This window comes from Gambusia affinis, linkage group LG18 (genome assembly GCF_019740435.1).
Source record: "Gambusia affinis linkage group LG18, SWU_Gaff_1.0, whole genome shotgun sequence".
NCBI classification, from domain to species: Eukaryota; Metazoa; Chordata; class Actinopteri; order Cyprinodontiformes; family Poeciliidae; genus Gambusia; species Gambusia affinis.
This window is the reverse complement of record NC_057885.1, coordinates 11752563-11774704: the sequence shown is the minus strand read 5'-3', so window position 1 is coordinate 11774704 and position 22142 is coordinate 11752563. Positions and strand designations below refer to the sequence as shown.

At 37.7% G+C, this 22142-nt stretch overlaps 1 protein-coding gene across 1 annotated transcript; it reads right to left on the bottom strand.

The window, feature by feature from the left end:
* Nucleotides 1-1447: 1447 nt before the first annotated feature.
* LOC122820309 (myosin-11-like) lies at nucleotides 1448-3800 on the bottom strand. The gene is made up of 2 exons (XM_044097639.1): nucleotides 2077-3800; nucleotides 1448-1804 (listed from the first exon to the last, which is right to left on the bottom strand). Exon 1 carries the CDS (start codon nucleotides 3656-3658, stop codon nucleotides 2180-2182), a length of 1479 nt encoding a protein of 492 aa, XP_043953574.1. The 5' UTR covers nucleotides 3659-3800; the 3' UTR covers nucleotides 1448-1804; nucleotides 2077-2179.
* Between the last annotated feature and the right edge of the window lie 18342 nt (nucleotides 3801-22142).

The window sequence follows — 22142 nt, the reverse complement described above, 5'->3', positions numbered from 1 at the left end:
TGTTTATTTTTCAAAATAAAACCCTTTATATTCCCCTCAGGTTAATGCACCGCCATAGGCGGTGCAATAATATTAGAATGCATTATATTCTTCTCTCAGGTTAGGAAACTGCCTCGCGCAGCAAGGCAGTTCATTTAGATTAGACTTTTACCTTAATTAATTTTAGCTAAATGTTAAAATTAGCATGTAGATAAAATTAGCATTTAGCTCAAATTAGCCCATGCTAAAATTAGCGTTAGCTAATGCTATATTTAGCGTTAGCTAATGCTAAATTTAGCTAATCTTAGCATTAACGAAAATTAGCTAAATGCTAATTTAGCTAATTAGCACTTAGCTAAAATGCTAATTAGCTCAATTAGCATTTTGACTAATATTAGCCAAAACATCTTGGCTAATGCTAATGTTTAGCAAAATTGTTAGCATTTTGGCTAATTTTAGCTCATACGTTCATTTTAACAAGCTGAATGGCGCATGTCCGTGTCAGTTGACGTTCTCGCAATTCTCCCCATGTCGTCGATCGCGCTGCAGCTTTCTATGGTGTCGACGCTAACTTTCAGCGTCGGAACGCCGAGTCCAGACCGACGGGGACTTTGGCAGGCCCTGTTTAAATTTCTTAAGAAATGTTCTACTTTCTATTCTATTTTACCTCTTTTAAAAAGAACTTGTGTTTAACTTCCTCCAGTTTCTTCTGTGGCAGGTTCTTCTCATTCTGGAGGAATTTGGCTCTCTTACCGGGACGTATCTCAACCTTTGCATGACAATATTGCTCATGGAAGTCAAGAAAGAGAATAAAACTATTTCCTGATATTAAATCTGAGTAGTAAGACAAGCGTTATACTATCAATTATATGGCTTCCAACCGCAAAATCATGTTGAGTTTTTTGAAAAACACCATCAAGCACTCTGCAAAATGGAGGAAGAGAAAGTTTAGCTATGAAATTATATTCACCTCTCTTTTTTGTTTTGGTGGTCAATTTAAAGTTAGTACAATTGCTTTATGGTCTGTTAAGGGTGTTGGCATAATGTCTGTTTGGCAAAGCTCCGATTGTCCAAGACCTGCAGCCACGGATCAGATGAGACCACAAAAAAGTCAGTCATCCAACTGCAGCCTGGGGTCCTGTTGTCAAGAGCACATATGACATCATGTTCAACCCTTATGATTGAACATGATGTCACGGATAATTAATGACGAGCACAGAAGTCCAGAACACCACTAGGGTTTAAATCGTCCCTTCATCCTTCCATCCCTTCATCCTTTCATCCCCTTCTAACATGACGAACAATCATGCACACACACTCACACACCGACCTAAGGAGAATTTAGAGAAACCAATTAACCTGACACTCATGTTTTTGGACTGTGGGGGGAAGCCGGAGTACCCGGAGAGAACCCACACCTGCACAGGGAGAACATGCAAACTCCATGCAGAAAAAAGGCCTGGAATTGAACCCAGAACCTTCTTTCTGCAAGGCAACAGTTCTACCAACTGCGCCACTGTGCATCATGCCTTCTTTTCTAAATCTTTAAACTTATATCTTTGTGTTGTGGTCTGTGCTGGTGAATTGAAGTCAATATGTTAACTTAAGTTCAGGAGGAGGGTCACATCCAGACCACACCTCTAATTATATGGATTTATCCAATTTCATCCCTTCGTCCCATCCATCCATTTTCCTACACACTTATCCCATTGAGATCTGTGCTGGTGCCCATCTCCAGTGGTCAACGGGCGAGAGGCTGAGTACACCCTGGACAGGTCGCCAGTCCATCACAGAGACAAACAATCATATCCACACGAACAGAGACCTAAGGAGAATTTAGAGAAACCAATTAACCTGACACTCATGTTTTTGGACTGTGGGGGGAAGCCGGAGTACCCGGAGAGAACCCACACCTGCACAGGGAGAACATGCAAACTCCATGCAGAAAAAAGGCCTGGAATTGAACCCAGAACCTTCTTTCTGCAAGGCAACAGTTCTACCAACTGCGCTACTGTGCATCATGCCTTCTTTTCTAAATCTTTAAGCTTATATCTTTGTGTTGTGGTCTATCTTGAAATGAAGTCAATTGATTCTAACCTCGGAAGTAGATTGCACTTGGTAATTTGTAATGAATTCCAAATCTTCATCCATCCATTATTGTGAGAAGCCTGATGGTTTTGACCTGTAACGTGAACAAATGTTACATGTTTTCTTCAGATGCCTTCTTTCTCTTCCATTTTTCTGGTTTTCTCAAACCCAGAGCATGGCGAAACTTTTTTATTAACGACTTCTTCACTGGGAGGGGAGCCTTTGCCTCTGCAATTTTCTGATCCTTCTGTTTTAGCTCCTCTGAGATCTGATGATTGCGTGCAAGTTGCCGTTCAATCTCAGCAGTCGATGCATCCAGTTCTTCTTTATGCTTTACCTCGTTTAAGAAGAGCTTTCGTTTTACTTCATCGAGTTCCTTCTGCAGCAGGTTCTTCTCAGCATGGAGGAATTTTGCTCTCTTCCCGTTCCTTATCTCAACCTCCGCATGACGATATCTCTCGTCTCTATGTTCTTGCTCCATTGATTGTATTTCCTCCCGAAGGGCTAAAATATCAATCTCATATTTTTGGACCATTTCTAGAGTCACATCTTTGACTTGGTCCAGCTCTTTCTGGATGCATCTCTCCGCCTCTTTGGAAGCATCTTGCGTTGAAGCCAATTTTTGATGAAGCGTTTCATTCTCTGCCTGTAACTGTGCATAAAGCAGTTTGTTAATTTTCGCCATCTCATCATGAGCTTCTTTGTCATCCTTCAGCTCCCGCTCCAGTGAACATACCCGTTTTTTAAGGGTTACAACATCTGTCTCTAATTTTTTGGTCAATTCCAGGTTTTCCTCTTTCATTTGGTCCAGTTCCCTCTGGAGACATGTCTCTTTCTCTGTGGTAGCGTTTTGCAGAGATGATAATTGTGCACGAAGAGCCTGATTTTCTGATTCTAAATTTGAATAAAGCATCTGGTTCATTTTCAAAACTTCAGCATGCGCTTCTTCATTGTCTCTAAGGTTCATCTGTAATGACTCCACTTGTTGTCCAAGGGTTTTAACAGAAGTATCATAGTTGGATTGTAAGTCTTGGTAAGAATCTGTCATCTTTTTCAGTTCTTCTGTCAAATGCCTCTCCTTCTCTGCAGACGTCTTCTTCAGTAGTGTCATGGCCTTCTTTATGTCTATAGTCTGAGCTGGATTTTCACCTTTCAGGATCTTAAAAAAACTGCTGTTTGTCTTTGTTTGAGCGTTAGCAGATTTTTCTACCTCCAGCTCTTCCTGTAATGTTTCCACCTGTTCTGCTAGATTAATAATGTTGGTTTCAAGCTTGGCAAGAACTTCTTGGAGGGCTTTATTTTCCATAAGAAGTTCATTGGTTCCTTTGTTTGCCTCACTGCATACGTCAACGTCGTTTCCATTAAACTGGCATTTTTCTAGCTTCAGTTTTACGCTTTGCAGTTCCTCTTCCAAATCATTTGCTCTCTGGTGTTCCTTGATGAATTTGGCTCTTTCTGTATCCAAGAGAGTCTTTAGTCTGTTAACTTCCTCCTCAGAAGAATTACCGGCATCCTGATTTAGACTTTTGTTCCGTCCATCTTCCTGGCATTGAGCCTCCTCTTTGAAGAATTCCTTCATCTGAGTCTCCATTTCTCTCAAAAAATGTTTTGAAAATATGCTGCAAATGATCCAAACAGTGATATCTCTAGAAGCTGTCTCCTCTCGACCTTGTGCTTTCTGACTACCAAGAGAACTAATCGACTGAACTTCAAGTGAAGTTCTGTAGTGACATCACAACATGTCTTGTGACATCATAGGATTGTCCATGGTGACCTTTGACAGTGTTCTGGAATTCTGCACCTTGTGTATAAAAAAAAAAAAAAGAATGACAATGAATTAAGAGTTCCAGCCATATTTACGTTCTCGTGATTCTCCTTATGTGGTCGATCGCGCTGCAGCTTTCTATGGCGTCGACGCTAACTTTCAGCGTCGGAACGCCAGGTCCAGACCAACGCATGCGCTTTGGCAGGCCCCGTTTAAATTTCTTCAGAAATTTTCTAGTTCAATTATTGTTCATCATTGTTCACGTAATTCATCTGTGCTTATAAATGACAAGTATATTTATTGCCTAACCTGTGTTATGGTTATGTGTTAACATGTCTGTGTATAACTTATCTCTTTTGTGGAAGAGTTGTTTATTAGCCACCTGGCTAGCCGTCTTCTGCTATTGGGCCAAATGTATTATATTCCTGTTGACATATTTTTCCATAATTATTGCTTGGTTTGGGTGTGGTATACGGAATATTACTGCTACATGGTAATGCGGCGTAAGTAGTGTCTTTTGCACTTGTAGTTTGATATTTGAAGTTAATTTGTCAAATATCACTGTGTAATGCTAACTCTATCGTTATCGATCAGTGGTCGCCATGTCCACACCTGCTATTCCAACTCCTGACTCCCCAGTGGGTGATGAGATGCATCTAAGTGAGATGCTTTTATACCTGGACACGGGGCTGTGTGGCGTAAAGTTATTTTAAATAATAGAAGAATTTAATTGCTTAGGCATCGTCTGAAAAAAGGTGCTCATCAGTTTAGCTTAAAACTATTGGACTCTTTTAAGCAAAAGTATTATAGAACCAATTTACTCAAAAATTTCTAAATTTGCAAAGAAACGTAAAGAACCCTAATTACCCAATTCAGACAGTTTATCAGCAAAACAAATTACTTTCGCAGTTAGTTACACGTAGTTGGACTTCATCTTATTTCATACTGTAAATGACACCCATGGCCTTGAAGGAGAAGTTTGTGTACAGTACAGTACAGTAGAAATCCAGCATCACCCTCTAAGTATTTCTCTCTGCTCAAACTCTAAAAGACTTTAAAAGCCTTTAAAAGGTGCTCTAGCCAACACCTTACTTACTGCACCATGTCTTCCTTTGACTAGCCCTGCAGCCTTTTGAGAATTCAACTCAACATATATATTTTGCTCATTGTTTTACCAATGTACAGTTTTCTTTCAATATAAAACCAAAGCATTTGTAAGCAAAGATTTAAAGAAACATTTGGAGTGGTCAAAGTTTTTTTGTTTTTCTTTTGTGGGAAATCTGCAAACTACTTAAGATCTATGATAATCTTTTCGAAGTTCAGTGCAATATGTGAGCCCCTAGGTTGATGATTTTTATTTTCAGTGGCAGCTGAATATGTTCATCCCTTGCCGGCCCTTGCATTTTATCTAGAAAATACTGCAGGATCAGCAGCTTTAAGGAGCTTTCATTTGTGTCCACCTTCACTTCTGTGATTGCTTGACTACTGGTCTTTCAAAATATTTTGCAAGCTAAGCTGGCTCAACAAAGTTTGGACTCCACAGAGTAATCGAGGCAAATGAAACCTAATTCGGATAGTTGCCACTTTCTATTTTGCATTTCCTCTGCTACATAAGTTTAGCTGTCAAATGAGGAAATTGCTGTTCAGCTTAAGGTATGTAACTGATTAGGTACCACAATAAATAAAGCAACTATGTCAAATATAAGCACAGAAATACTGATTGACTAAACTTTGGTATGCTTGTAAAAAAATTAAATAAAATCTAATGCCATCCAATGCCTGAACATAAACACCAGAAATTATATTTAATAATTGTAGAAATTTAAGATTAATTTTACAATTACACAATAGAAACAATGTAATGAGAGAAGATTTGATTGGAAATGTTACGTAATGAGTGGATAGAGATTTTCCATTTTTAATGCATGTTTGAGTTATTTACCAGGAAGTATTTAACAAAATCCCAACCTGACTCTGCAGTCTCTCTTTTCTGTTCTTCTTGAAAGTGATGGATATTTTTTGCGACAAGATTTTCTCCAATACCTAAATACATTACCCTGGTTTTTAAAAAAATGGCTATATTGTTTGTTAATGGATCACCAAAGACGTTCACAGCTTTAATAATTTATCATGTACAGTTCCATTAAAAGGGATTTGTTCCCTCACTCTTGCTTACGGTACTTACTACACTTAATTTGTTTCAGCTCAAAAGCATTTTAAAATAAAATAAACTGAGAAACATTCCGTGAAAAACTAATTGTCCCCCAATTCTACTAATTGGGCCACCCTGACGGCAACGACTACCACCAGGTTTTTGATAACTAGCAATGAGTCTGTTACATTACTGTATAGGAGCTTTGGAACATTTATCTTTGCGCAATTGGTTTAGCCACACTGGAGGATTTTTCAAGCAGCAGCCTGGTGACATAAAATCACACACACACACACTACACCAGCAACATCTGTAGTTGAGCTTAGTCAGAGTTTGTAATACTGACAGTGGCCTTGATAAAGACATCCTTTAGTTATCCATAAACATTGTATGTGTGAGAAAAAAAAGACAAAGGACTATCAGGAAAAAGAAGTTTTCTTTTTTTAAACCACTAAAAGATTTTCTCTTTCTGAATACTCGTAAAAGCACTTGCACAAAGACACTCGTCTGCGTTTAAGCATACTTATTTACAACAATGCCAATGCACTAGATTGGTTTTACCGTCTGCTCCACAGATATAGATTTATGCTTAGTCACTGTGGTGTCTCTTTTGGAGTTGATTATGACTCTCAGAGGTACTTAATTAAACTGTGCACAGCAAAGGCTGTTTTTAAGTTAATAATTATTTTCCGCTGGACAAGAGTAAAGCCTTTAGATTTACTGAGTTTCCCACAACACTATAAAGGACCCAACAGGCTAAGTACCCCATAAATTAATCCGCCTTAGCAAACAATTTGCTCTGAAATATGCTTGTGAGGCACATCTCCTGTTTATGCAGAGTTATTTAATAGCTCCATATGCTATAATTTTTGAGGAGAATTGCACATTATTAAGATCCTTCCGACTTTAACAGATTTTGACATTTCGGATCCAACTCTCTTTTGGTTTATTGTTATTCTGGGAGAGATTTGACTGTCTTCTCTTACTATTAAGCTATTAATAGCCTTGACATTAAGCTATTAAATTATTTGGCAGTAAAAATCTTAAGGAAACATTAACTACCCACTATTTACCATTATGAAGCATCTACTCAGCCTATTAGTTGGAAATTATAAGCTCATTAAAAATATTTAGTATGAGGACCCAGGTTTTAGCATAATTTCAATTTATTCACAAAGCAGCAGCAACTAAATAAAAGTTGTATATTTTTAATTTTGTATTCTCTGCCACACATCTCTTGAGGGTTGATATTTCACCTAACCTGGTATGTATTGATTCAACAAATAATGTACAGTGCAGCGCTACTTTGTCTTCTTTCACTCTGGGGAGTTTGACCACACTCGCTGCCTTACTGGAAATGTATGCACTTCTTTCATTCCTGTACACAGTAAATAAAGCGCTCTTTCCTGCAGCAATATTTGCAGTGGAGAAATTATCTATGTCAAACAGACTAGATGATTTTTTTTTATTTTTTATGTGCTTTCTTTAATGTAAACCGATTTAAACTAAACCATATTTATTTTTTTTTTACTTGTGAGACTAAGACTTGTCCTAGAACCAGTTCATTACAGGTTCCACAAAAAGGTTTTCCACAGACTTAATGCCAGCTTGATATCGCTTCATTATGTCAGCCACAACATCTCACACTCTAGTTGTTTTATTGTCCCCTTATTGAACTGTGAATTGAATCTTTGTGCAGTAACACAGTTTAACAAATGTCCTGTTATGATATGCCACTAACCCTGCAAACAGATAATGTAAAATCATCATTCTAGTTTCTCATCACTTTTCTAAACAATTTGTGTTTTTGACCGGTCTGAGCAGCACTGACTGAGATTGTTCGATGAATGGGAATCATACACGGCATTTCAAATAGGATTTGAAGCAAAGATCTGAAATGTTTATAAACTGAATCATAAACAGGATGTATAATTTCACCTGAAGACATCAGTTTCAAATTTTCTGTATTGTGTGAGTTCTCTAAGGTTTTTAAACAGAAATGTAAAAAGTAGTTTTAGAACAAATGTATTAGTTATATAGTATCAGTTTATTATTATATAAAATTATATAATCATGCTATTTTTGATGAGATATGTTAAATTATTTTATCTATAAACATTATGTGTGTATGGTCAAAACGATTACAAAAACCCTCCACACAACGACACCCCTTAATAAAATGTGTAAATAACCTAAAAACAACCATAGATTTTATAGAAGAAGCATAATATCACACTTTTTTACAGTTTTTTTTTTTTTTTTTCAGCGGTAGCAGCCTTTGCTTAACAGTTGTCAGACAGGAACGTGGGTTATGAGACAGGGGAAAATTATGCGGCAAAGGTCATCGGACTGGGACTTCAACCTGTGAGGGCCACATTGAAGAACAAAACCTCTGCACACTTTACCCCTGCCACCCAGACTTTTAAAAAAAGTAAATATTCTAATAATATTGTAATTAAATATATAAAGAAAAAGGGAAAGACATGAGACAAAGGAATTGAAGATGGGAGTTGAACTTGGGATGGCAGCGTCATGGTCTGTATAACACCCACATTTTTTTTAAATCAAAGTTTTCATTTAAGTAAAAGATCCCTTAATAAGGAATATGTGTTGATTCCAAAATATTTGGTGTCACAATTACTGAAAACACAAACAAATGAATGTAACAAAAGCATTTTCTGTCTGGACTTTTTTTTATTTTTTATATTTCTATGTTGAGTACATGCCACTCACATTAATTCAGCAGATTTTTAGAATATCTTGCTGTAGACAGAAATTAATTAAAAAGGACTGGAAATGTAGTTTGTGTCTGTATCTGTGGGTTCAACGTAGGAGCAGTTATTTAATAATTCTGCGGTTGTAAAAATCAAAAGCCTCATGTTAAGTCACATTTATTTACCTGTGGAATAGACTGAGAAAGTTCCTGCAAATTTTGCATTAAAAAACGCAAAAAGCATTGTTTTTATTGGTCTTTTTTAACAGAAACAGCACAATGACTGTAAATCAAGAACATAGGTTTAATTTTGTGGCACTGTTAGAGATGGATTATTCTTATTAAATTGTTCTTCCAGATACATGGATAAATCCTACTAATTAGTTTTTGTAGCTACAGCTTTTGGTTTGTTGTTTCATCAAAAGAATGTTACTCGGGCATAACACACTCTAATATGATTGATCAATTTCTTTCCTGTCAACACAAGCAAATCAGATGCAGGTGTTATATCAAACAAGGACTGTTTTTTCTTTTTTTGATTGTTTGTTTTTGTTCGTACATCAATAAAAAGTGAAATGCGAAGGCACAACCAATATAAATCTACAATCCAGGAGCACAGAATAAAACTAACGGGGAGATACAGGCAGCAGTAGAGGTTAATACAGAAAAATGTGGACCAAGCAGCTAATATGAAATGGATGTTTCTGTTAAAAAGTTGGAGACACGAAAGTTTAAATGCCACAATTGCCCTCTACAATGCCCTTAACTCCAGAGTCAAAGGGGGCATTGTCAAGAAGAAAATCATCAGCGTCAACAATACATATGAGCATGCATGCATGTGTGTGTAGGTCCTGGGGGAGAGGTAATGTCTACTGTGCTAGTGGAAACATGTTTAATGTTACATTAAAGGCAATTTGTCACAGAGTTTTGGATGTCATGTACAATTCAAGCACTGAACTTCCTTACAGGATTTTGTCCAAACCACATATAGAAATATTAAGCTTCAATTTTAAGTCCAGTCCACATTTTGCCCAAAAATGTTGAAACGCAGGCTTCTTTAACCCATTTGATTAATCATAAATAGATGTAAATAGATATTAAAATATTGCATTTCAGCAAAACATCCATAGTAATACTGGAAGCAGTGGTAAATTTTATTTAAAAAAAATCACCAAAGTTTTGCACAGAGGATGATTTTTCAAATCATTTAATAAGCTTGAAAGTTACATTTTTGTGATGGCACAAACTTTAACCTTGACCACTCTCCTACCCACGCTGGACCAGTCTGGTTTCTGAAGTAGGATCTAGTTGTTGGTCAATACATAAGGACATTCACAGTTATTGATGAACTACCGTTACTGACTGACAGGTTACATCTTAAAAAGCCTACATTTTGGACAAATCCTTTAAGATCTCAGACTTAAAGTAGACAACCTGGCCAGGTTATTTTACTATGATACGCCTTCACCAATACACAGGTGTGGAAAATGAACAGACACTAAGAGTTGACAAGGACATGTGTGGAAATGTTATTGAAAAATTAGCTCATCTTCCTTCAATAACATGTAAGCCTGAATTGCTGGGGAAAATATGATGCCACAAATAGATTACATGGAAAAGGCAACGTTCTTACAAAAAAACATGCACCCAGAAAAGATAAAATACCCATCTGAAATAGCAGTCCTATTATTTCCTGACAGTAATGTTGCACCTAACAGCTTTACATCAAATAAGATGAAATTCAGGGAAATATGCTCGAGTATTTTGTGACCTTCGAATTGAGTTCATGCAGTGGGAGTCTTCAAACTAAATTTACCATGGCCCTAGTGGAGGTTAATGTTTGCCCTCCCATCTGCTGTTTCTAATCATCCCCTGTTATCTATGACAAAGGAGAACGCGGTGGAATACAGTTGTAGCATGCAACAGCCATCTTTTTCCATTTACCCCTTCACTCTCCTGGCCATTTCACCATCATTTGTGAAATCAGCTGTAGCAGCAGGAAGAGAGCCGGCACAAAATGTACTTCCCGGAGTGTCTATTTCATGCCAGGAGGAGAGGAAACGGTGGCTGCAGCTGAGTAGAATAAGTGAGAGAGGGAAAGGTAATGAATAGAACAGTTGGAAAGCTAGCTGGAGATGGCCTCTGAACATTTGTCACTCCAATAGGCGTTCTCTTTTCTGTGATATTGGATTTTTGGTTTATTATTGTTTTGCAAAGAGAGGGCGTTGTTCTGTTCTTAAATTCCAGCAATTCCTCATGTCAGTTTAGGCACATTGTTTTAGATGGAAATATAGAAAGAGGCTTCTCACCTCAGACTGTAGCCTATGGGATTCTGGAAATAATATGCAATTCATGCCCTTTGCTTGCCTCATGCATGAGCAGAGAACAAAAAGCAATCTAATCCTACAGGCTATTCTGTGGGGAGGCCACGGTGCTGTCATGCTACCTTATTGTTCCTTAGGGAACAGAAATAGGCAGAATTGGTGACTGTTGGCACATCAAGTTGTGGCACTTCAATCCAATGTGACTGGCCTTGCTCATTCAAATAGTCTCAGACCATAATGTCAAACAGTCATATTGAAAAATATCAGGCTAAGAAGAGTCCTTCCAAAGGGCATATTTGCAGTTCTGCTCAATTCTGCTCATTTCTGCTTGCTTACAGATTTTGGAAAGATGCCCTCTGAGAAACAAGTGAAGTACTGCAGAAAGTAAATTATTATCTTTGCTTAGGTCATTTTCCAGAAGCCCTGAAAAAAATCACAAGGCATGAAGACTGCAAGGACTTCAATTAAGCTCTACCCTAATCTGGATAGATGAACAATAAGCAATTGTAAGCCCACATCTGACCTAAAGTCTTTGGCAACAAACATTGGCAAGCTGATTTATTAACAAATCTGTGCTTTTTTCGTTTTTTGTTTTTCAGATAAAAAACAAATCTCTGTGATTTTTAGTCAAATTTGTTGATCACTGCATCGTGACTCTGAGCAACCATTTTAAATTACACAACCAAATACCAATTATTGGACTCATAAAGGCAACTTTTCTTTACAATGTCTATGCTCAAGCTAGCTAGCTAAATGTTTTGAGTGTATGTTGAATATGCTGAGTATTACATTATATTTTGGCCATATGTATGCTGATATACAATTTTACTTTTAATACCACCTTAAGGACACATTTATTGCATCTGCAGTGACAGAGCTGCTCAGTTGCTGATAATGACATCATCAAAGCATTGATCACAGTCCCTGTGTGTTTAAGTTGCCACGTTCCTGACTATGTTTATCACCACAATGGTGAGGAACACACTGCTAATGAAGACACATAACTTGGCTAGAACCAAACCAGACTTTTGCTAGAGTGAAGGGGCTTTAGTTGCCAACTTTGAAGCCAACTTTCTAAAAAACTGACACGTACAGAAGCTCTGCTTTACCCTAATTTGATAAAACTTATTTATATTATTTTTATTTTGAGTACATCTGTATTTCACCTCAGTTGGGCTTTCTATCTGCTGCACTTCCTCTTCTGAATCGGTTTCCTGCTAGCCTCTCTCCCCTGACATCCCCTGTTTCCTCTTGTCCCCCATTCTCAGCCGAAGCACTTGGCTTGAAGCACTCTTGAGAAAATGAAGGGGGCAAATATACATGTGATATGTTCAGGACTGGATAATGGTGCACTTGTTTAATGTAATTGGCCTGGAAAAGCGTTGTAATTTGTAACTGGAGAACCCTGACTTGACTTGAGAAAAATGTAAATGTGCAGCAGAGGAGCCCCTTGGTTAATCAGTTCTCACAAAGAGAATACTTTAAGTTCATTAGTGTTCCATTTGCATATTCGCCCTCATAAAGGAAGTGTTAATCCCAAATGAACCTCTATCAGAGAAATGGGTTTATTTTATAATTTCTCCTTTTATTGCCCCAACTGAAGAGTATGCTTGCAATCACAGCAAAAATATATACTTCCATTAATAGTCAATAGACTGTCTTTCATGGTTTATGTTTTATGCAGTGCATATGTTTAGCACTAATATGCACACAGAAACAGGCCTAATGGAGCACATTGGAGAGTATTTAGGCGTTCTTCAGAATTGTAAGATATTTTTTCAGGAACATTTGCTGTTGTAGAATCTAAAACTGAGACAACTACACTAGAAGAAGAGATTATTGTCTACTGTGTAAAAATACGTCCACAAAAGGAAAAAGAAATGTTCCACATGAGGGCGGATAACCACACAATAAGAAGTACAATTTTCTTAATGACAACTATCAACTGGCTACATTAGCAGACTTAAATGGTATGAAGAAAAGCTTTATATAAAGCATCAGAAACAAGTGAAAAAGGCTTATAATGTGTTAAATTATTCTGCATTGTTAACTGAGAAATTTAGCTTAGAAAAGCAAAGTTTCATGATTTTCATACTGGAACAAGGCACCAGAGTTTAATTTAAAATGCTTTCTGATTGACCAAAATGTTTCAAATGCTGTTCTAATGAGGAAGACACTGCAAATTAAGTAAACAAGCAGGACACGATATTGATGGCATGTGGGCCAAATCATTGGTTTACACATTTCTCAACTAACTTTGATTTCCAGTGAGAAACAACATACCACACAGAGACAAGATGGGTGCAGAGCATCAGGTTACAGTACATATACTTTTGCATTTGCACAACAAAGTGTTATCTAAGTGTATTAAATACATTCATATAAAGTCCTTGTCAAAACAAGCAAGTAAAGTAGCATATTTAATTCATTTACCACTTGAAAGATGGATTTATTACATATTGAATTCTATATAAAACATTTTGGTTTTTAATGCTATAAAGCACTTTAAAAATAATTACATACTGACTAAAGGGTTAAAAATTTGGAACTTTTTTTTTTTTTTACATAAGACATTTCCATTTTGCATTAAAGCTATCTCAAATATACCGTGTTTTATTGCTTCTCATGTAACTCTTCACCTGCAATGCAAAAATATACTACAACCAGACTGCTGCCTAGCTAATACCTATCATTTGTCAAAAACTAACAATATATAATTCACACTCAGTATTTGTAGTATATGTATTTGCAATGTAAAAAGCAGCACCATCTAATCGTAGTTTATAAGTGTCGGTGTAACGTTGGTTTCAGTTTGACGTAGCAGTTCTGGCGATCTCCCAGAACATCTCTTTAGGCTTGTCAGCCTCTGATTCCTGGATGTTACCCACTCTGAAGGAGGAAATTATGCATTGGTAGAGGAAAAGAGGTTGAGAGAGTTGAAAACAAAGCCATCAATATGATTGGTTGTCTGGACAGAGGCCAGAGATAGGACAGAAGGTGGGAGGAGGAGAGAATGGGAAGCGGGAGAGAGGGGAGGGCAGGAGGTACAGAAAGTAGGTGGGGGAGATTGTCTTCAAGCCTTTTAAGTGCCTTCAGAGAGGTCAAGAGGATGCAAAGTGTGCCGGGCATTTCCATACCTGATCCCAGCGTGTGTGAGCGCATCCTTTTGTATACTTGTCCGAGACAATTTTAGCTCAGCTGTCTATTATGTTCCATCATTATACCCATACTGAAAGCGTTTGCTGAATTGGGCAACTACTCATCCTCACATGTCCATTTGAAGAGGTCATCATTGCGTTCCATTCCCTCTTTTCCACAGCGACAAGGTCCATATGGATCACACTTTTTTTTTAAGTTAGAGATTCAATTATCTCATTGAGCAAATGAAGTGTTCCATTAGTGTTCTCACTCTCCACTTTATTTATTGACTCTCCATCAAACAGGACTTAGAGAGGGTTAAACTTGCAGTCAGCATAAGACCTTCTGGTGACGCATTTCCCTTTGTTACTTTTTTATTTTTCTTAAATTATATTGCAAAAGCTAAATCCTTGTCCACTGAGCTAGCCTATGTTCAAGTTTAGAGACAGCGACATAAAAGAGAGCTATGAGATTAAAATCATGCAATGTTCATGCTGCAAAGTGAAAACAATTATGCAAGTAAAAAAAATCTTTCACAATCAGAAAGTTTAAAATAGCTGAACCTGTAACAAATAAGACTGGACAAGGACCCATTGACTTGTCTATGCCAGCAGTGAGGAGGATGGGAAGAGACACTTATAAATCTGCAATGCTCACTCACTGGGAATAAGTAGTTGCAATGTTTTTATTGGGAGATTGTGTAACTGGAATCAAAGATGGATTTATTACAGGGCTTCAAAAATAAAAAAGTCTTTTCCAGGATTACCAAGGAATGAGAACACAACAGGTTGCTTTTTTATTTAGCTTTTCAGGGTTTTGTCTTAGTTCAGGACAAATTTTCCCAATCACAAAGCAAAATCACAATGTCCTGTTAAATATGTGGTTAGTTAGAAAACCCACCAGCAAACAAATCAGACATTTTTCAAAGTCTTGATCCCTTGTCATCATATCAGGATACCTTGTGACCACATATTAATTAATTTAGTGATATTTCTGACCCAAAATTCTTGACCAAAACATTTACCTCGGTAGCCAAATATGGAGCACAGGGTTAGTTATATTATGCTAAGAAGGATAACTAAAAACACTAAATTAAACCAGAATTCATTTTCAAAATACTTTACCATGGGAAAAGTCAAAACTGACACCTCATGGTAGTAACTGAACACATTAATAAACTCCTACCATGACCCTTTGTCCTGAATAAAAAATATCATCTCTATATGTACCTTCTGACATTCGGCATCCAAACTGCCATACAAAAGCGGGAGCTTACAGCAGGACTTTGAAACAAGACTTTGCTCTCTGATTTTTGCAATCTCCCAGTATGCCTGGCTCTTCTCTACCCTCCACAAATGTTTCAGTCTCGTTTTGGGTGAAGACAGACCAACTGTGTATTAAAGTGACAGTGAGAAAGGAGGAAACGAAAGAAAGAGGCAAAGGGAGCAGAACTGCAGGACAGCTTGGAGAGCAGCATGAGGCCATGCTTGTCACTTCTCCTTCCACCCATCGCATCTACTGGCAATAGGCTTATGCACACAAGAGCGCCTACTGTACCTGGGCATCTGTGGAGCGCCGCTAGGTGGGTGGGGGAGCACCACAGGCCTCGCACCTCTTTAGCAGCCAGGCAATCTGCTTCGTGAGCCCCAGGCCCTGCCTGTTGGAATGAGGAGGACACGCTCGCACACAAAACACGCCTGCCACCCACTGTGGAGCATGGTCATCGCTGAGGCAAGATGGTAGATGAGGCACAACACACACATGCCCACATGGAGCCTTTACTCGGTGATGAACTGACACAGCAGAAATTCCCAATCAGGGGATTTCTGAGACCACAGGGGGGACCTCCAGAGTTGTCATAGAGGATAGGGACAAAAGTAGTCTGATGTGTTTAAAAAAATATCCCTTTCTTAATTTTTAGAATATTGGTATGTTTTACAGAATTTGTCAGTATGGTGGTTGGCTCACTCCAGAGTGAGAATATTGTCCTTTTTTATTGATTTTATACCAAAAAAATGGTATAAAATCAGACTTTCTTGAAATAAGCAGCAAAGTTGAAGACTTGAAAACCTCCCAAAAAATAATGATAGAGCAAGTTCACCTTGAACAATGTCAAGTCAACACTAATGTTTTTAAGAGTGAAGTTTCTAATGATCAATCAACTCTCTATTTCTGTTTAAAGTTCACAATGTTTGCTACACTTAAAAGATTTCAAATTTCCACGTTTTCTGCTTATTCAATGTAGACCCATTTCAATTCATAAAACACGTATACATGGGTCCTGGGTTGCCTAATTGGAATGGTGCGTGCAACATGTCCAGAGGCTGTAGTCCTCGGCTCAATCGTCCAAGGATGGATTCCCAGTCTTGCTGCATGTTTTCCTCTCTCTTATCCACCAATTTTCATTTATATTTACTGTGCAATAATGACCACTTGAGTCTAAAATATATATATATGTATAACAAACATAGGGAATTGGTAACATATTTTTATCCTATGTTGCAAACTCAAATTTCCATTCTCCCCCAACAGTTTCTCTGACTTCCCTTCGTCTTTTGGTTGTCCATAAAACATATGCAACAGCTGTTCAGGCCACAGACCTTTGTACAACAGCGAGAAACAAAACAGTACTAAATGTGTCACTAACTAGAGGTTGAGAGCCTTATATCCCTTGAGTTCACTTTCTCCCAAAGCTTCCAAAAGCATTCTCCACATATACGCACGACCCCCCTCTGCTCCACATCCTAAACCGCCCTCCCCAACTCTGCTTCCTATTCCTCCGCGGAAGAGCTGTGGGCGTCTAGAGTAAGGCTTGAACAGCTGTTTGAATTAAATCTGCAAGAGTGAGTCTAGACGGGGCCAGGTTTATTGAAGCGATGTCGACTGTCAGATTGATGGAAGACAAGAGGGAGATGGCTCGGGTTGTTACAGGCACAGCCAAACTGGATTCTCTTGCTGTAAGCTGCTGTAAATCTTGTCTGTTTGATAGGGAGATTAGTTGTAATTCTGGGGACATAAACACAGTGTTAGCTTTAAATTGAAGTTGGCTAGGGCAACATAAACATAGTTTTTAACCAACTAGACTCTCCAGTTAGTTTACTGGATCCAATTGTTGTTTTTAAATTTAAGATCTGCTTTGTGGTTTTTGTTTAACAGTTGTTTTATTTCCACAAGCTTTTTCCAGAACACTTTTTCCAAAATGCATAACCTCGTCTGATCAATGCAATTATGTATTTATTTCTAGGTATTTTGGCAGAAAATAAACAGTGGCTATGAACCAAATATTCTTCAAGTCAAAGTGGACTGACACTGGTTGATTTGATGCACTCTGTTAAAACATGATGGACAGTGCAATAATAAAATTCTTACCCAGCCACAGATTTTCTTTTGTTTCATTTTCTGTCTCTCAAATATTCTTACATCAGTTTTAAGTATTAAACAAAGAAAACCTGATGACATCACTTGCCTACCTTATAACATAAAGGATAAAAAAACAAAACAAAACTTTCACAAAGTCCCTGGCATGCTCAGTCCAGAAACTAATAGTAAGCCAAATTTAACATTTTGTTCTTCCAGTAATCCTCAAGATGTTGGTGCTATTTGGTCTACCAAAATTACTCCAAGTACACTTTAACAATTCATAGAGGAGGTGCCAAAAGAAGGCAGAACATCTGACATTGCAGAGTTCAAGACTTATTTTGAAGTGTTCATATCAATAAAATGTCAGTCTCAATGAAATAAAAAAGTCCTGATACCATTTTTATGTAGATAGTCAAATGGCTTTGTCGCATTTACGACATGCATGTTCACCATGGAAATGTTTTCTAATCAAAGGAAGTGAGATCTTGGTGACACCACCTGAACATGCTCAAAGACATCACTACACATTAAACCATTTGAAATCTGCTGTTGCAGTAAGTGAGGTCAATGGGCATCAGACACACACAATATTGTCCTTAACATTTTTACAGCAGATTTTTCAATTCTGATCCATTCACAGCTTTAAGAAAAACCAAACTGAAGACTTGTCTAGAACAAACCCAATGAACACCCTTTAGGTAAAGCTATGCACGACTGTAAGCAAAGTTCGTGAAAGCTCAGAGCCATCTGAAAGAAAATCTTATATCTGGGAGACATTTTCAGAAAAATAATGGTAAGGAAATGGGTACACTTGACAAACTTTGAGAACTAGTTCTACATTTTTGTTCATAATGACAAGCAATGAAATGAGGACTATTAGATTTAGGAGGAATGACTATTCAGTATTCATTTGTACTGTAGAGTTAAATTTGACTGACGTGATATAAGCAAGTGTTAATGTTATAACTAGCAGATAATTATATGGAAGCAATTGATGCAGGCCTAAGTGATTTGCAAGTTGTTGGAACGGATGAGAAACTGCTGCTATGATGAGCACAAAGGAAGAAATGTGGAGCTGGAACGGACAATTATGACCATTTTTATTTGATCAGAAAAATACACCAAAGCAGTGTAGAAAAAAAACTTTAGTACGTTCTTCCCTAATGACTCATCCTTCAAACTTTTCATGATAATACAAGTCAGTTTCCAAACTTTCTCTTGTTTTGAGGGGTTTGCATCAAACACAAAATGTGAAAACAGCTTAACAATAAGTGTTCTACTAAAAGCACTTCATAGGATGAATCCTACTTCTGTATCACACTCCCCAGACTCGCAATCTAATCATGTACTTTCTTCCTTTATTTTAATCATGCTCAAAACTTGCTTCCTCTGTGAAAGTGATTTTTTTTTTTTCCACCCCGCAAATAAGTAAAGGGAAATCCACTCTTGAATTCAGAATCTCTGTAAATTTCCAGGTCAGCAAAAAGTTGTGATTTAATTTGTGAAAACTTTGCAAAGCCATAAAATAATTACCAGATTGTTTCCAAATTGCTGAAAGATTAAGTAATTTTGATCCAAGTAAGCTTTTGCATTTGAAACAGCAAATAAAACAAAAAAATATATATTATTGGAAATAATTTAGGTAATTCCGTCACCTGAAAATAAGAAAGTTTTGAATGATGATTTAATGCCAGACAGTGGAACAAAAGAGTATCTTCCTTTTTTAACATTGATTGTAAATCTGTGGTTTCAAATATAGGTGAAGGAGACGCGTAAGACACTTTTACAGATTGGTTCACTGTGGCAGAATAATCAAGTTATTATAATAGAGTACAGTGTATATCTGAACATTTCATGTAATGTCTTGCAGAGGCACATTCTGCCAGTGAGGTGGTCTACTATATGTGGCATTCTGTCACTATTTGCCTTTTCACAGCAATTGCGTGGTAGCATCTGCAGCAGTGTGTACAGCGCGTACTCTCCTTTTAAATGTGTGTGCATAAGAGATGAGAACACTGATTGTGTCTCACCAAGTCTTTTGAAAGCGACTCTGACAGTTTGGATAACAGCGCTTTGCCTACACTGCAGACACACACGCGCACACACAGAACCACTGTGGGTTGCTCTCACATGTTGGGCTCCTCCGATGATGAGGGTTGGGGGCCAGCTTATAATTAACTTGCCTGCCAAGTGGCATTATATATCATCAAAGGCTTGACGTTGGCCCAAAGGAAGTCCAAAAATGTGGCAGTGCTATTGTATCCAGCCTCATAAGGTCAGTGCTGTGGCATAGTAAATTACAGTTATTTGTAACATTTAGATAACAAATGTGGTCAGACGTCAACGGCCTCCCCCATGGAGATTTTTAGGCCTGAAGGAAGTAAAGAAAACAGGTTTAGCTGTTGTAAATCTAAATGAATAGTGAGAAAAGTATGATTATACTGACAGGGGGTGGGGGGATACAGAAGACAGAAATGAAATGGTAAGACAAATATTGGTATGATTCATAAGCTGAAGGGCATTTTTATTTTCAACAGTCAGCTCTGTGAGCGAACTGATGTTTGGGGAGTGTCTTATTGATCAAAATGAGTGTTGTTTCACTGTCTACCTTTTTTGGTTTCTGATTATTTTCTTTGTTCTGCGAGAAGCCCAAAACCATCCACCCACCCACCCCTCCATCATATTTCACTTATAAGGGTTGGTAATGGAGTACATCCTTCAGTCAAAATTACACAAAGAAAAACAGCTACATTTGAAGGTAACCAGAGGAATGCTTATCGATAAGCTTTATCTTAAACAGACAGGAAAATAATTAAACACAACAGCTTGTAACCAAAATTTCTACAGCATTTTTCTTATTACAAACTTAAACCTTGCATTACGTGTTTTTTTTTTTAGATTGAGTTGAACTAGCTTCCAATAATATTTACAGCTAATACAATTCAAATCTGACCAAATGTTTACTTTGAGTAGGCATCCAGTATGTAAGCTTTTTCTTTTTTCTTTTTTTGGGTTAACTGACATTTATCAGTGCATCTGTTGTTACATTCAGGGACAAATGAAGGCATCTTCATTCCCATTTTGAGTTCATCTGTTTAAATCTCACAATAACTTTGAGTGGATGCTAGAACAGGGTGGCAGGCATTATATACTAAATCTAATCTTAAACAGTGATAAGCCTGTCAGGCAGGGACTATGCATTCCCCCACTTCCTCCTTTCTGGCTTCTGCTCATTTGTACTCTGTAACAGGGCGGATGTGACAGATTGATTCCGAGTGACAGATGGTATGTGCCCAAGATGGTCATTAATACTTCAATTCAATAATGTAGTGAGGTTTTCTGCAGCGTTATACCACATTACAATTTGAAATCCGTTGGCTCTTAGTAAAGTTTTTGTGTTGAGTTCGAGTGTGTGATTGAACAAGCCCATGTCAGCGCCTGCATGTTGATATGGTCATAAGCCTTACCCATCCGGCTGGTACAGGTGTTCCTTCTGGAGTCCTTAACACTTTTCTAATCTTGGAAATCAGGTCAGTAAATGTATTAGAGGATCTAAATTACATCCATCCAATATCACCATTGCCAATCAGAACTGCACGCCATGGATTAAACAGATCACTTAAGTTGTGGCAGTCACTCAAGTTGAATGTCACCTTAGCAGGAATCATTTCCACAAGGAGCAGCATTTATTAAAATGGTATATTGTCTCCAGTAGGAGTATGGCTGCTCTATGCCTCTTCTCTCCCAACGTACTTCTTTTTCCTTTTCAATGGATGACTGTTTTATGCTCAAGGCTTACTTAAACAGAGAATGCAGCAGATTAAAACGGCTCTCATTCTCATTTAAGGCACAATGCCTTCGTCCCCGTCACTGTTTTTGCCCCCCTATAGCTATCCCTGTTGTTTACAATAAACTAATTCCTGCCCATTTGTGGTAGGCCATGAATTATGGGAGTGACAAAAAAAAGGGTCACTCAGTAGCATTAGTCGTACAGGCTCTAAGCGCTGTTTTGTTAGGCTTGACTAGCTTTTGTAATTATGTTCGCCCCGCAACCTCCCCCTGACCGTGGCCCAGAACTGCAGAATTCAAACTACTGAGGTATAAAATGCATTCCACTTTGCCCTGCAATCACAGCCGAGTCTAATTTAAAAAGACTTTGTTTCATTTCACGCATTGGTCATTTATGTATATAACTAAATGGTTTAGAAACTTTTTGAACTGCCCCAATTGCTTTAAGAGTGGAAGAAAGTCAGATGATCAGTCACGTAAAAAGGAATTAGAGTCATTTTTAAGTCATTATAACTTGATGCCAAATTTATTTTACCTCCCGAAACCATGCATATCTTATAATGTTTTCAAGTTTGTTTGTTTGCTTTTTTTTTTGTAGAGAAAAAATATGTTCTTTACTTTTGGTCAACAGTAACAGCAACAACTGATCACACATAATTTAGTCATAATACATTTAGTGGCAACAACAGTCAAGAACCGCTTTGGGTTCTTAACTGTTCATCTGATCATAAGGAATGATCAGATGAGGAGAGTCTGGTTATTTTCTGTAACATGAAGGCTTATTTAAGATTTGTTCTCTTTCTTACTGTGGTTTCGACTGGTGTAAGTTAGGTT